Source organism: Prionailurus bengalensis, chromosome E2 (assembly GCF_016509475.1).
Source record: "Prionailurus bengalensis isolate Pbe53 chromosome E2, Fcat_Pben_1.1_paternal_pri, whole genome shotgun sequence".
NCBI classification, from domain to species: domain Eukaryota; kingdom Metazoa; phylum Chordata; class Mammalia; order Carnivora; family Felidae; genus Prionailurus; species Prionailurus bengalensis.
This window is the reverse complement of record NC_057352.1, coordinates 6,603,794-6,616,581: the sequence shown is the minus strand read 5'-3', so window position 1 is coordinate 6,616,581 and position 12,788 is coordinate 6,603,794. Positions and strand designations below refer to the sequence as shown.

Here is a 12,788-nt window from a genome sequence, read left to right as displayed (position 1 = left end):
TGCTGTTCACATTACTTTGCAGGAACCATAGATAGATTGAGTGTTCAGTGTTAGTGGAGGTGTGCTTACAATGCCTTGTGCTTATGATACAGAGAAGGGTAGAGCTCTCATAGTTTCTAATCCTCCACAGGGATCATGTATATGAATTTGGTTCTAGAATTTTGTTGAAGCTTCTTTTTACCTAACACTCACTAAAGGTATTAATTGTGTCTCCACTGAAACCATTTGAGGTCTCTTGACTATGGCAAAATTCCTTTCTATGTTGAAGTTATACATTCTCTAAGCAGCATTTGATGAAAAGGTTAACAGTATATTTATGGTTTCAGAAAACACCGGTAAGACAAATGTATCATGTCTTATTCTCTCTTGTTCGGTAACATTTTAGCATCACTCTCAAGGTCACAACTCATTTCCCTGTGGTTTCAAGATATACATTACACAGGAGTCCATATTTTCCAGATTCTATTTTACATGTATCATGTATTTTCATATCTTTTACAATTCTCACCATATGGTGAATGGTTTGGTAAATATGTCAACATTTAAACCAAAATTATTAATAACTCTGACTCCATCTTGAAGAATTTTTCACATATTGTTATATCATAAATCATAGTTGAGGGAATTAGGTAATATTGTGCAGTAATTTATGTGATAGATGCCATGTATTTTTGTTCCTGGAATTACAGGAAGTGATTCCTCATACTGCCAAAGTACCATTTAGCAAATCTGTGAGGTTTTTTAAAAATGTCTATTTATTTTTGAGAGAGAGAGAGAGAGAGAGAGAGAGCGAGCGAGCGCAAGCGGGGGAGGGGCAGAGAGAGAGGGAGACAGAATCCAAAGCAGGCTCCAGGCTCTGAGCGGTCAGAACAGAGCCCAATGCAGGGCTTGAACACACAGACCATGAGATCATCACCTGAGCCAAAGTTGGACGCTTAACCAACTGAGCCACCTAGGCACCCCAGCAAATCTGTGTTTATTAAATCTAATGTGGACATGGAAACTTTCCTGTAGGGTTAGCTTCTAATTAGTACATCTACACTTCATTAGGATTCTAACGCTTTATTCCTAGATATCAATTGACCTGGAGATAATATCCTTAAAAACAGGAGAACATTGTACAACCAAAATTATAAAATAAAAATGGTATGAAATAACATGGAAGAGTATGAAAGCAAAACTAAATCTATGTCTGGATTATCGGAAGGCACAGCTTACTTGATCTGTTAATGGAGCCCAAGGTTCGCAAAGTGTCATGGCTCCAGGCTGCCAGGTTACAATCACCACATGGGCCCTAAGCAGCCAGTGTGTGAACTTAGGTTGCTTAGCCCTTTGTGCCTAGTTGTCTTTATCTGTACAATGGAACTAATGTCAGTGCCTCATTCATGCAGGTAGGAAAATAAAAAAGATTTTACATTTATGGCATGATAGCAGTGATTCATGCATTTTAAGTAGTATTTGAAGGCTATTTCTCCCCCCCGTGGGAAGCACCTTGACAAAGTCAAAATGAAGTAAATAGGTTTCCGAGAGACAACAGGGTTCAGTTGATATGATACATGTTAGATCCTGAAAACCAGTATCAGTCACTGGGATCTGTCAGAATGGACTCCAGGAGGGGCGCCTGGGTGGCGCAGTCGGTTAAGCGTCCGACTTCAGCCAGGTCACGATCTCGCGGTCTGTGAGTTCGAGCCCCGCGTCAGGCTCTGGGCTGATGGCTCTGGGCTGATGGCTCACAGCCTGGAGCCTGCTTCGGATTCTGTGTCTCCCTCTCTTTCTGCCCCTCCCCTGCTCTCTCTCTCAAATAAACATTAAAAACTTTTTTAGAAAAGTAATATTTTCTTATTATAAGGTATTGGAAATTGTTTTTTTTTTTTTTGCTGGAAGAATACATTATATCTTTGAAATTCAGATCAGCAAACTAGTCAAAGTTAATTCATTTTAGGAAGTGGTAGTGATTAAGCTTTCCTTTCCCCAGTATGGCTGGCACATTTCAGGTTCTTCTGACAATGTTGCCTTGTGCTTTCTTTCCCTTTGCTCTCACCTGCCCTGGCTTCTCCAGGATAACAGCACTTCATCCTTACTGCTTGACTTTTCAGTTAAATAGACTGCAAATCTCTCCATCTCTTCCCATCACAGGAAGTCATGGCAGTCAAACAGGAGCACTCAATTCATGTTATTCATCATGTGAAAAGGCTTCAGGGAGCCTTTGCCCAGAGAAATGATTGTTGTCATGATAGAAAGGAAAACATGTTTTTTTTTTAATGTAATTTATTGTCAAATTGGTTTCCATACAACAGCCAGTGCTCATCCCAACAGGTACCCTCCTCAATGCCCATCACCCACTTTCCCCTCTCCCCCACCCCCTCATCAGCCCTCAGTTTGTTCTCAGTATTTAAGAGTCCTTTATGGTTTGCCTCCTTCCCTCTCTGTTACTTTTTTACCCCCCTTCCCCTCCCTGCTGGTCTTCTGTTAAGTTTCTCAGGATCCACATATGAGTGAAAACATATGGTACCTGTCTTTCTCTGCCTGACTTATTTCACTTAGCATAACACTCTCCAGTTCCATCCACATTGCTGCAAGTGGCCAGATTTCATTCTTTCTCATTGCCAAGTAGTGTGTTATTCATCATGTGAAACGTCTTCAGTGAGCCTTTGCCCAAAGAAATGATTGTTGTCATAATATAAGGGAAAACATGTTGTATGACACATTAGCTTCAGGGCATTTGACAGTAGGAATAATCTTGTCACAGACGACAGTTGGAATTGTGGGCAATTTCGTTCTTCTTTATCACTACGTGTCCGTTTACCACACTGAACGCAGGCTGAGGTTCACCCGTTTGATTCTCATGCACTTGACTCTAGCAAGCTCCTTGGTCATTCTCTCTGAAGGAGTCCCCCAGACATTGGCAGCTTTGGGATTGAAATCTTTTTTTCACTACATTTGCATGCAAACTTTTTTTGTACGTTCAGAGAGTGGGCAGGGGGTTGTCCATTAGCAGCGTCTGCCTCTCGAGTGTCTTCCAGACCATCACGATCAGCCCGATGAACTCCTATTGGAAGGATCTTAAAGTCAAGGCCCCAAAATATGTTGGCTTCTCCATTTTCCTCTGCTGGAATCATTACGCATTTATAAATGTAATCAAGTGCATAGGATAAGAATTCAGCACCACCTGAAGGGAGAGATGACTCTAGGATTTGGAAAATCAGGATAATTGAGGACAGATGTAGAACTAGGAGCTCCCCTTCCAGAGGGAAGAGTTCAGCTGCTTCATTCAAACGAAAAGGCAAAACGGAACACAAAATAATGCATTGGTGCCATGGAAATGGCAAGCTCCTTTAGGATTTAAACCTTAAGAAAGTGTCAGACAGGGGCGCCTAAATGGCTCAGTTGGTTAACCATATGAATTTGGTTCAGGTCGTGATCTCGAGGTTCCTGGGTTCGAGCCCCACATCAGGCTCCGTGCTGACAGCTCAGACCCAGGAGCCTGCTTCAGGTTCTGTGTCTCCCTCTCTCTCTGCCCCTCCACTGCTCATACACTCTCTCTCTCTCTCTCTCTCTCTCTCTCTCTCTCTCTCTCTCTCTCTCTCTCTCAAATAAACATTGAAAAAAATGTTAAAAAGAAAGGGCCAGGCATATATATCAGTGACTTCACCCCCAAGAAAGCAATGACTGGAATTTCCTTTGCAAAAAGCAGAGTCAGCCTCTTAACAAAGTCCAGATCCACTTAAAGCTAGATCTTTCTTGGTGAACAGTAGAGACACAGAAACTCAGGAGATCCAGACAGTCCTTGGCACAGTCCTAGGGAAGGAATGAGCACACAGGTGACCTGGAAACATCGGAGGAAGTCAGCTCAGCAGTGGCTTCAGGACAAGGGAGAGACCATGGACCAACTCGTTAGTGAGCAGAAGCCTCCTTCTTAGCTCAAGGAAGGGACAGTGATGAGTGCTAATCCAGCATCTAAAAAGACTCCCCAGAAATTTCCCCTCTCTCTAGGATCTCTCTCTGTGTCTGTCAACCCAGGGCTTCACTGGGGACCTAGAATTGCACATCCAGTCTGGAAATAGAGATGCAGGAAAGACAGGAAGAAATGAAGCTGTTCTGAGAAAGAAAGAGGGTCCCACAGTACTTGCTTTCTTTTCTCAGAAATTCTCTATTTGATTGTGTTTTGATTAGACTCTGTAGGTCTGCATTTGAACTCTGTTCATAACAGGGCCTATTGTATTTACTGTATTTACTATATTCTTTGGGCTCTGACATTCGTGACCTTCTTGAGGAGGGAAAGAGTGCCTTTTCCATGAGTAACCAATTCATGAAAATAGAGAAGGGCTTTACATGGGCCATCTTTTCATGTAAACTAGTCAGTAGAGAGTCCACTTCCCCAACGGTCTTGTTAACAAGCTCTAGCGCACCAAACCTGGAATTTCCACAGCCCTAAATCGGTCCGCCACCAAGTACCAGATAATTAGGGACAGCCCCTATGCCCCAGGGCAAAGTAGCCAGTACTGAGCTGTACAACATGTCCTGCTGTCCCTTTCCCCCAAAAAACCATAATAAGGGCTCTGGCTAGGCTTTCCCCTCTCCCCTGCTTCTGACTCTTGACCAGAACATGATGCTTTTCCCATGTGCCTGTGTGGGATGCTGTCATCCCCCTCTCAGGAAATGTATGCAGTAAAAAGTCTTCTTTCAGTTGACATAAGCCTCTCTGTGTCGCCAGTTAGTGTCCTCTGTAAGTAAAAACCCAGGCACTAAGCACTCTCTACGAGATAGATAATAGGCACCTGGATTAAATGTGGTAAAAGTACAAGAACAGGACTGTATAGGAAGGCGACAGGAATACCCATTTGGGTGGAGTCCAGGAACATTAGGATCTGAGTGCATCGGGAATTAGGGGATGAGGTCAGAAGTTGCATGAACATAACATGAAGGCTCACACGTCTGCAGTGTTTACGTTGACAAGTGTTTTCACAGCCAGAATCTGTGGTGAGATCGCAAGACCCCTGTGAGGAATGCAGACAATGAGCCATCTCACAGGAGGACTCTGCCAATGAAGTACTTTGACATTTATTCCAGGTAACAAAACGGAACATTTGGGGTGGCTTAAACAGCAGGTATTTTTTCCACAGGTGTGGAGGCATGAAGTCCAAGATCAAGGTGTCAGTCTGCAGGTGTAGTTTTTTGTGACATGTCCTCGGCTTCCAGATGGTCACCTTCCCACTCTGTCCTCCCATACTGTGCCCTCTGTGCAGGTAGAGATCTGAACTCTGTGTGTGTCTCCACATTTCCTCCTATAATGACACAACTCAGAGTGGATCAGGGCTCGTCCTACTGGCCTTAGTTTAACTCCCATCACTTCCTTCAAGGATCTTCCTTCTGAGCTCCTGGGATTTAGGACTTCAGCCTATCAATTCGAGGAGATACAGGTCAGTCTATAACACTCAGCCCTCTGGACTGCCCAAATTCATGTCCTCACTGGCACAATGCACTCACCCCTCCACCCCATTCCAGTAGCCCCAGAATATTAACTCATTTGGTAAACAAGTCCAAGTCCCAAACTCCTCTTAGCATCATCTAACTCAAGTGTGATTAAGACATGAGATATGAGGGGCACCTGAGTGGCTCAGGGAGTTAAGCATCTGACTCTTGGTTTCGGCTCAGGTCATAATCTCACGGTCTGTGTGTTTGAGCCCCTCATCGGGCTCAACACTGGCAGTGTGGAGCCTGCTTGGGATTCTCTCTGTCTCATTCTCTCTCTCAAAATAGATAAATAAACTTCAAAAAAAAAAAAAAGACTTGAGATATTATTTATCCTGTGAAAAACCTACTTCTCCAGCGATAAGCCTGTGAATGCAGACACATTGTCTGCTTCCAGAAATCAATGGTGGGATGGGGAGAGCGTAGACATTCCCATTCCAAAAAGAGAAACTGGAAAGAAGAAATGTCACCTGTCCCCAGTAAGTAAAAAATCTAGGAGGGAAAATTCCCTTAGATTTCAAAGCCCAAGGGTGATGTTCTTTGTCTGGAAGTGTCCTCTGGGCCTAGCAGGATGGTGTCCCTGCCGTGCAGCCCCCCTAGAATGCCATTGTCCAGGGGGAGTCCTGTAAGATGAATGATCCTTAATACTCCGCCCCTCCCCTCCCCCCGTATCTCCTGCTGTGTAAGGTGTTCCCTTCCCAGGCGTCCAGGTGTCCCTCCTCCTCTACCTCGGAATGTTCCATGTCATTACCTGTACTTCCGCTTTCTTGCAGCCATCCCATAGTTTACTCAGATGTTTTTCCTGGAAGAACCAGGCACAAGAGGGCCGGTATCCTATACAAATTGGACCAGAAATGCATTTGACTCACAAGTGCAGAGGGTGAGATCCATGTTTGTCACCGTTGGAGAGACAGGTGACAGATGAGCAAGGGCAGGAAGTTAGAATGATCCATGAGGAATGGGTTGGAGTTGGAGACGCCAGAATGAAGTCATTTGACTCTGTATGGACACCAATCGCCTCCCACACACGTTTCTACCTATGTGCACACGAGCGGTTCAGCACACACACGTACGTTTTCTTGGTGTTTGAGCTGAGAGGGTGTGAACACAGTGACACCCAGGAGCAGTGAGCATACCTAGTGTCCATGCCTTGGTCCATGACACGGTTCCCCCATGGCAGCAGCCAGGGGCTGCCTGGAGAGACGGTGCAGCCTGGACTAGGACGGGACGTGTATGAAATCAGCCTGCAGAGCTGCGGTGCCGTAAGTCAGGACATGCTAAACAACTCGGTTTCTAAAAATGGGCTATGTCAGAGGGACACGGGAGTCACCCGAAAGAGCTCCTCATGGTCAAGCTGGAACACCTTGATTTTATTTTATTTAAAAAAAAATTTTAGCATTTATTTATTTTTTAGTGACCAAGAGACAGAGCATGAGCATGGGAGGGGCAGAGAGAGAGGGAGACACAGAATCTGAAGCAGGCTCCAGGCTCTGAGCTTGTCGGCACAGAGCCCCGACATGGGGCTCGAACTCCCAAGCCAAGAGATCATGACCTGAGCCGAAGTCGGACACTTAACCAACTGAGCCACCCAGGCGCCCTAGAACACCTTGAATTTAAACAAGAGCAGAAGAGGCGGTATTGGTTGTAACTCAGTATCAAACAGATGTGCAGGAATCGAAACTGATAAGAGGAAATCACTGAATAAATTTTTTTTTTAATGTTTATTCATTTTTGAGAGACAGAGACAGAGCAAGAGTGGGTGAGGGGCAGCGAGAAGGAGACAGAATCCGAAGCAGGCTCCAGGCTCCGAGTTGTCAGCACAGAGCCTGACGTGGGGTCGAACCCACAACCCGAGATCATGACCTCAGCCAAAGTCAGATGGTCAACCGACTGAGCCACCCAGGCGACCCCTTTTTTTAAAACAAAATTTTTTAACGTTTATTCATTTTTGGGAAATCACTGAATAAATAATAAATTGAGAAAAAGGAACTTTTCAGAAGAATTCCACATAATTTATGTAAGAAACGTTGTCCTCAAGGAGGCAGAGCACAAGATCCCTTTCGTTAATGTCAGCCACACACAATGACTTCCTTGAGACGGGTACAATATGAAAGGGGACACGTAAGTTTCACGAAGGGTCCTCATACACACAACCTCATCCGGGAGACGTAGGCCGATGTGAACAATGATAAGTCATGTTGCTGGGCTGTAGCCTTGATATGATGTCCTGAGAATGGCACTTTATACCCTGAGCTCTCTTCTCCAAAATATAGAAGCCCAAGATAATCATGAGGAAAGTACCATATTAATCCTGAGGTCCATTCTACAAGATACCTGACTAGTACTCAAGTCTGTCAAGATGATCAACAAGGAGGAGAATCTGGGAAAATGGCCCAGCAAAGAGGAGTCAGAGGAGACACGATTACAGAATGAGATGTGGTGTCTCGGTGGGTTCTTGAAACAGAAAAAGGACATTAGGTAAAGAATATGTAAATCTGAGTAAATCAAGTTGGAGTATCAAGCAAGACATTCAGGATTTCTAAGGGTTACTTCTGAGGAGAGCTCACTTACAAGCTAATCACTACTTTTTAAAAAAAAAAAATCACACCTTGTAGTTGTGTTGTAGTGGCCCCACATTCGTACACCGTGTGGCTTCCAGGTGGAGGCCTCCTCCCTTTGCCAGAGGCTGCAATGACAAACTCATCACTCACAGTGATGTGTGCTGTCCCCAATACTCCAGGAGTCCAGGAAGGGCTGGGCTTCCTTTCACGTGCTGGGAAGCCAAAGAAACAAGGATTTCTCCATCACTGCTGGATGGAGGGACTGATCCCTGTGACCCTGCCCTGTGGTGCCGGTGACCTTTCACTGGGAGACCGGACTCTGAGTTGGGTGGGTTATGTCAGCCACCCCTACTGGCACAGAGGTGACAGCACGTGAGACAGGGCCTCTGTCTGATTGAGACTGAGGCCTCTAACTTATCAACAGAGAACACATCAGGTATGTGATGAAATTTTATATTTGGTGGTCATGTCTCCTGAGGCTCTTCTTTCTGTGACCATTTATCAGAGTCCTCATTTTTGACAATCATCATAAAGGCAAACCATGAAGTATATGTTACCTGGTATGAATATTGCTGTGCCAAGTTGTTTTGTTTTCAATTCCATAAAATGTATTTTTCAGAGTTGTACCTCAATTCTTATTTTTGACTTTATTCTTACACCCTACTTCGATCCTGTAGGTCTTGACAAAACATGTAAAAACATGTATACATTTGACCCCCTTTCTTTGGAAGTGCACACTTAGTATTTGTTAGGTGTCAACCTAGAAATTTCAGCATGATTCGAAAAACTAATCACAGATAAGAGTGACATGTAAATGTCAATACATTTAAACTCCTTCTTGACCATGTAAAGGCATTATGCATAAATCTCACAATAGCTCATGATTTTATTGGTGATGTGTATTTTAAATTTTTACAGATACAGTAATACAGGACACAGGTCAACAACACGATGCACACCGATCACATTTCTGTACGCAGCACAGACATCAATGCACAGATACCATCAGACCCCCAGAAACCCCCGTCTGCTGCAGGCTGCACCTCTCTTGTCAGAGAGAGAAAATCTCATAAAAATTTTTTAGGACTGTGAGGGGGGTGAGTGAATGGGCAACTGTATGTGGTAGAAGTACATACAGTCTACATGTTTTTCTGAAGACAAGGAGATCTTATATTCCTTCTCCAGGCAAACCAGAGCCTGGGTACCTTGGAGTTGTGGCTCATGAGCAGAAACGGACTGACAGATGGGAAACACTCAGACACAGCTGCAGCGACACTTACGAATATCAAGCTGGGATTATCATAAACACTCAAAACAACTTGAAAAATGGAGGAGAGGGTGTAACAATAGACAAAGGTGCTCACCAGGAGAAGGATGGTTTTGGTGGCTCTGGATTCCGGGGAGGATGCAGAAGAAGCATTGGTTCTTCGAATATGTTGGACCTGCTGCTTGTGCCTGTACAGGATGAAAACCATGGAGCTGCTGGCCCAGAGCATGAGCCCCAGACATAACACATCGGGGAATGATAACAACAGTCCATACAGTGAGTCACTAGTTTTGTCATGACGAACCGAAGAACAGTATCCAAAATCCTTTCTGTTTGTGATGTTCTTATCACTCAATGTGCTCGTTAAGTACATAGGGAAAATGATATTCACCAGCGTTTGCAGGACCCAACACAGGAAAATAGAGGGGGAAAGGTATTTGGGCGCTTTAACTTTAAGCTCTGCCCACCTGGAGTTCCCAGGGCTGATGGTGACGGCCTGGTAGACGCTCAAGATGCAGATGCTACCAATGGACACTCCCCTCCCCACTCTGTGAAGAAGGGAAAGAAGTTTGCATCCAATGTCACTGAGGAAATGTTTCTGCCCAAATGCTGCCATGGTCTGGGGGACTCCTTTGCAGAGTAGGGCTAAGAAGTTGGCTACAATCAGGTGCTTATGAATGAAATCTGTGGACTTCCACCTGTACTCGGTGAAGGAAAGGATGATATAATGACAAAGAAGTGAGAAATTGCCCAGGATTCCAACAGTAGTCTGTGTTAAGAAGATCAGGCCGATGGCCAAATCCCATTTGGCCATTGTCTCTGGTCCCAGTCACTGACAGTTGCCTTCGGGGCTAGAATTTCCTGCATGGGAATATGAGGTGTGGGCCACATATATCACGTCAGCTGAAATCCACTACATTCTGCTTTCCAATCCTTGCCACTTGGAAACACCTACTTACAGTTTTCTTTTCATAGTTGCTTTCCGGGGCTGAATGTAGAACTTTTCAAGAGCCCTTATGGGGCGCCTGGGTGGCGCAGTCGGTTAAGCGTCCGACTTCAGCCAGGTCACGATCTCGCGGTCCGGGAGTTCAAGCCCCACGTCAGGCTCTGGGCTGATGGCTCAGAGCCTGGAGCCTGTTTCCGATTCTGTGTCTCCCTCTCTCTCTGCCCCTCCCCCGTTCATGCTCTGTCTCTCTCTGTCTCAAAATAAATAAACGTTAAAAAAAATTTAAAAAAAAAAAGAGCCCTTATAATGTAAAATCACTCCCGTGAAGGTCACTCACGTGAGAACTTCTTCATGCTCCACACATCTATGAGGTCGGCATTACTGTGGCTGTAAGTAAAAGATGAACAGAACAGACACACAGAGAGGTTAAGAATCTGTTCAAATCTGCTCCTTCAGGCTGCGTGGGGACTGGGAACCGGTTGGGCTGGAAACCGTGATAGTGCACTGAGCCCCCACGGTCTGCTAGACGGCTAGTTAGCTGTGTCCATCCAGGAATCAGATCCATGGTTACTTCTGATTTGACACCTTGTGGTTAACTTCAGAGTAGGGGGTGTTGTATAATTTTCATCACAACAAGTTTCCATTAATTTGTAAAGCTTTATTCCACAGGATAATATCAATTATGGGTAAGCCTTAAATACCTTAGTGAACGTGCATGCGCTCTGGCAATAGCATACTGCAGGAACCTGCAGTTATATGTAGTAGATGCAAGAAGGCAACAGAAAGACTCATGTGCTTTTATGTGAGGAACACAAGTGTAATGGCATTACACTGGAATTGCTGAATTATCACAACAATCCCATAAACTTTGGCACATGAAACACAGATGCATGATAAAATGGTGTAAGGCAGACTCTAAGTTATCCTTAATTTCGAGTGATACATGTACTTATTAGTGAGTACTTACGTGAATTAAGGAAAACTATTAGCAATGAACTAAGATTTGTGAAATATTAAACGCATCACTGGAAAATGACCTCTGTAAGGAATGTATCTTACACACTTTAGGATTCAAAATACTCGGTTTTTGTATTGATGGTAGAGTAATTTTTAAACACCTGGAAAGAACATGCTATGAACCTGAAAGCTGCTGTCTGAAAATCACCGTTTTTATGTCAACAGTCCCTTGCCTGTTCATTTCCTAACTTTCAGAATGAGTATAGTTTCACTGTAATCAACAGATGATGATGTCTTCCATGGAGACTCAGTTACTGTCCCCATGATTGTGTGCTACATCCAAGGTTACAGGAACACTTTCAATTCAAGACATTACCATTTGGATACACGTTCTGCACAGGATCAGAAGATTCCTGTAAATTCTTCATACATTTCACTACAACCATGGAGCTGTGAGAGTTGCACATCTAGTAACCCTGAAAACTTAGCCTGTAATTTCTATAATGTTAGAACAGGAGATTGATTTTACAATTCATTTCTTAAGGACTTAAAAATCAGTGTATATTATTACTTGCACTGAACACCAGCAATCACACTGAGCGAAGTTTAACTTCACTGAATTAAGAGCCATCAGGGACAGGTGAAGGTCTAGGACCCCACATCCTCTTAACTAGCTTAGCTCAAACCTCAGAAATATTGCACATTCCTGCATGGCTTTCACAGTGAATTAGGTAATCCACAGAATAGCACCCTTTTCTGATAGGATCACTCACCCAGACTCTTGATACAGACACTGCCTCTTAGACTGAAATGGATCCTCACCAACTCCTTCCTGCTGCCTGAGGGGCTCCATGGGAAGGGCACAGCAGCCAGTGGGAGGGGCCAGCCAGACCCTGAGATATAGGTTTGTGATTCTGTGAGGTCACCTGTCTCACCACTGCAATTATTTCATTTACAGCTGCACTGGGAATACAGGTTTGGGAGCTGAAGATGTTCCTGAAACTTTTCTCTCATGTGTTAATTATGATGAACAATTAACGACTTTCTGGTTAGAACCTTGTAGGAGACTATTTGTGGGAGGCTTGTTTTTTTCCCCCTCGATCCCTGTAGGTAGACGTGTCTCCTCTTAAGCACAGCAGGAAATAGTGTGTTCTGACACGTGAGGGATTAGTGGGGAAGGATGTGTATCTCCCTGGGTTCTTCACTTCCCAGAGAGGTTCCTCTACCCAGAAACTAGTACTTTCCTAATCCTCAGGCCACTGAAAGGAACCATCAGGTAAGGTTATTAGTAGAGAAACAGAATGAGACAAAATACTTGGGAAGAATATGCAGAGATACAAGCGAAAGGAAGAACATGATGTAAATAACTCACCATAGGATTCATTTCACACAAAGTTAATATGACATGTTTGAATGATTCAGTGCCAATTAATTTGAAGATTGTGTAGGAAAATTGGTTTTACCATTATTGACCCCATTGATAAGAATTAAAGACTGGACAATACCCAGAGAGGAAAGAGAGAAGTTTCTAAGAGTCTCTTCTTTTTTTTTTTTTTTTTTTAATTTTTTTTTCAACGTTTTATTT

The 12,788-nt window shown here is 44.0% G+C and overlaps 1 protein-coding gene across 1 annotated transcript; it reads right to left on the bottom strand.

The window, feature by feature from the left end:
• Nucleotides 1–8,532: 8,532 nt before the first annotated feature.
• On the bottom strand, nucleotides 8,533–10,129 carry LOC122494804 (vomeronasal type-1 receptor 4-like). Its single transcript, XM_043600252.1, has one exon. It carries the CDS (start codon nucleotides 10,112–10,114, stop codon nucleotides 9,173–9,175), a length of 942 nt encoding a protein of 313 aa, XP_043456187.1. The 5' UTR covers nucleotides 10,115–10,129; the 3' UTR covers nucleotides 8,533–9,172.
• Between the last annotated feature and the right edge of the window lie 2,659 nt (nucleotides 10,130–12,788).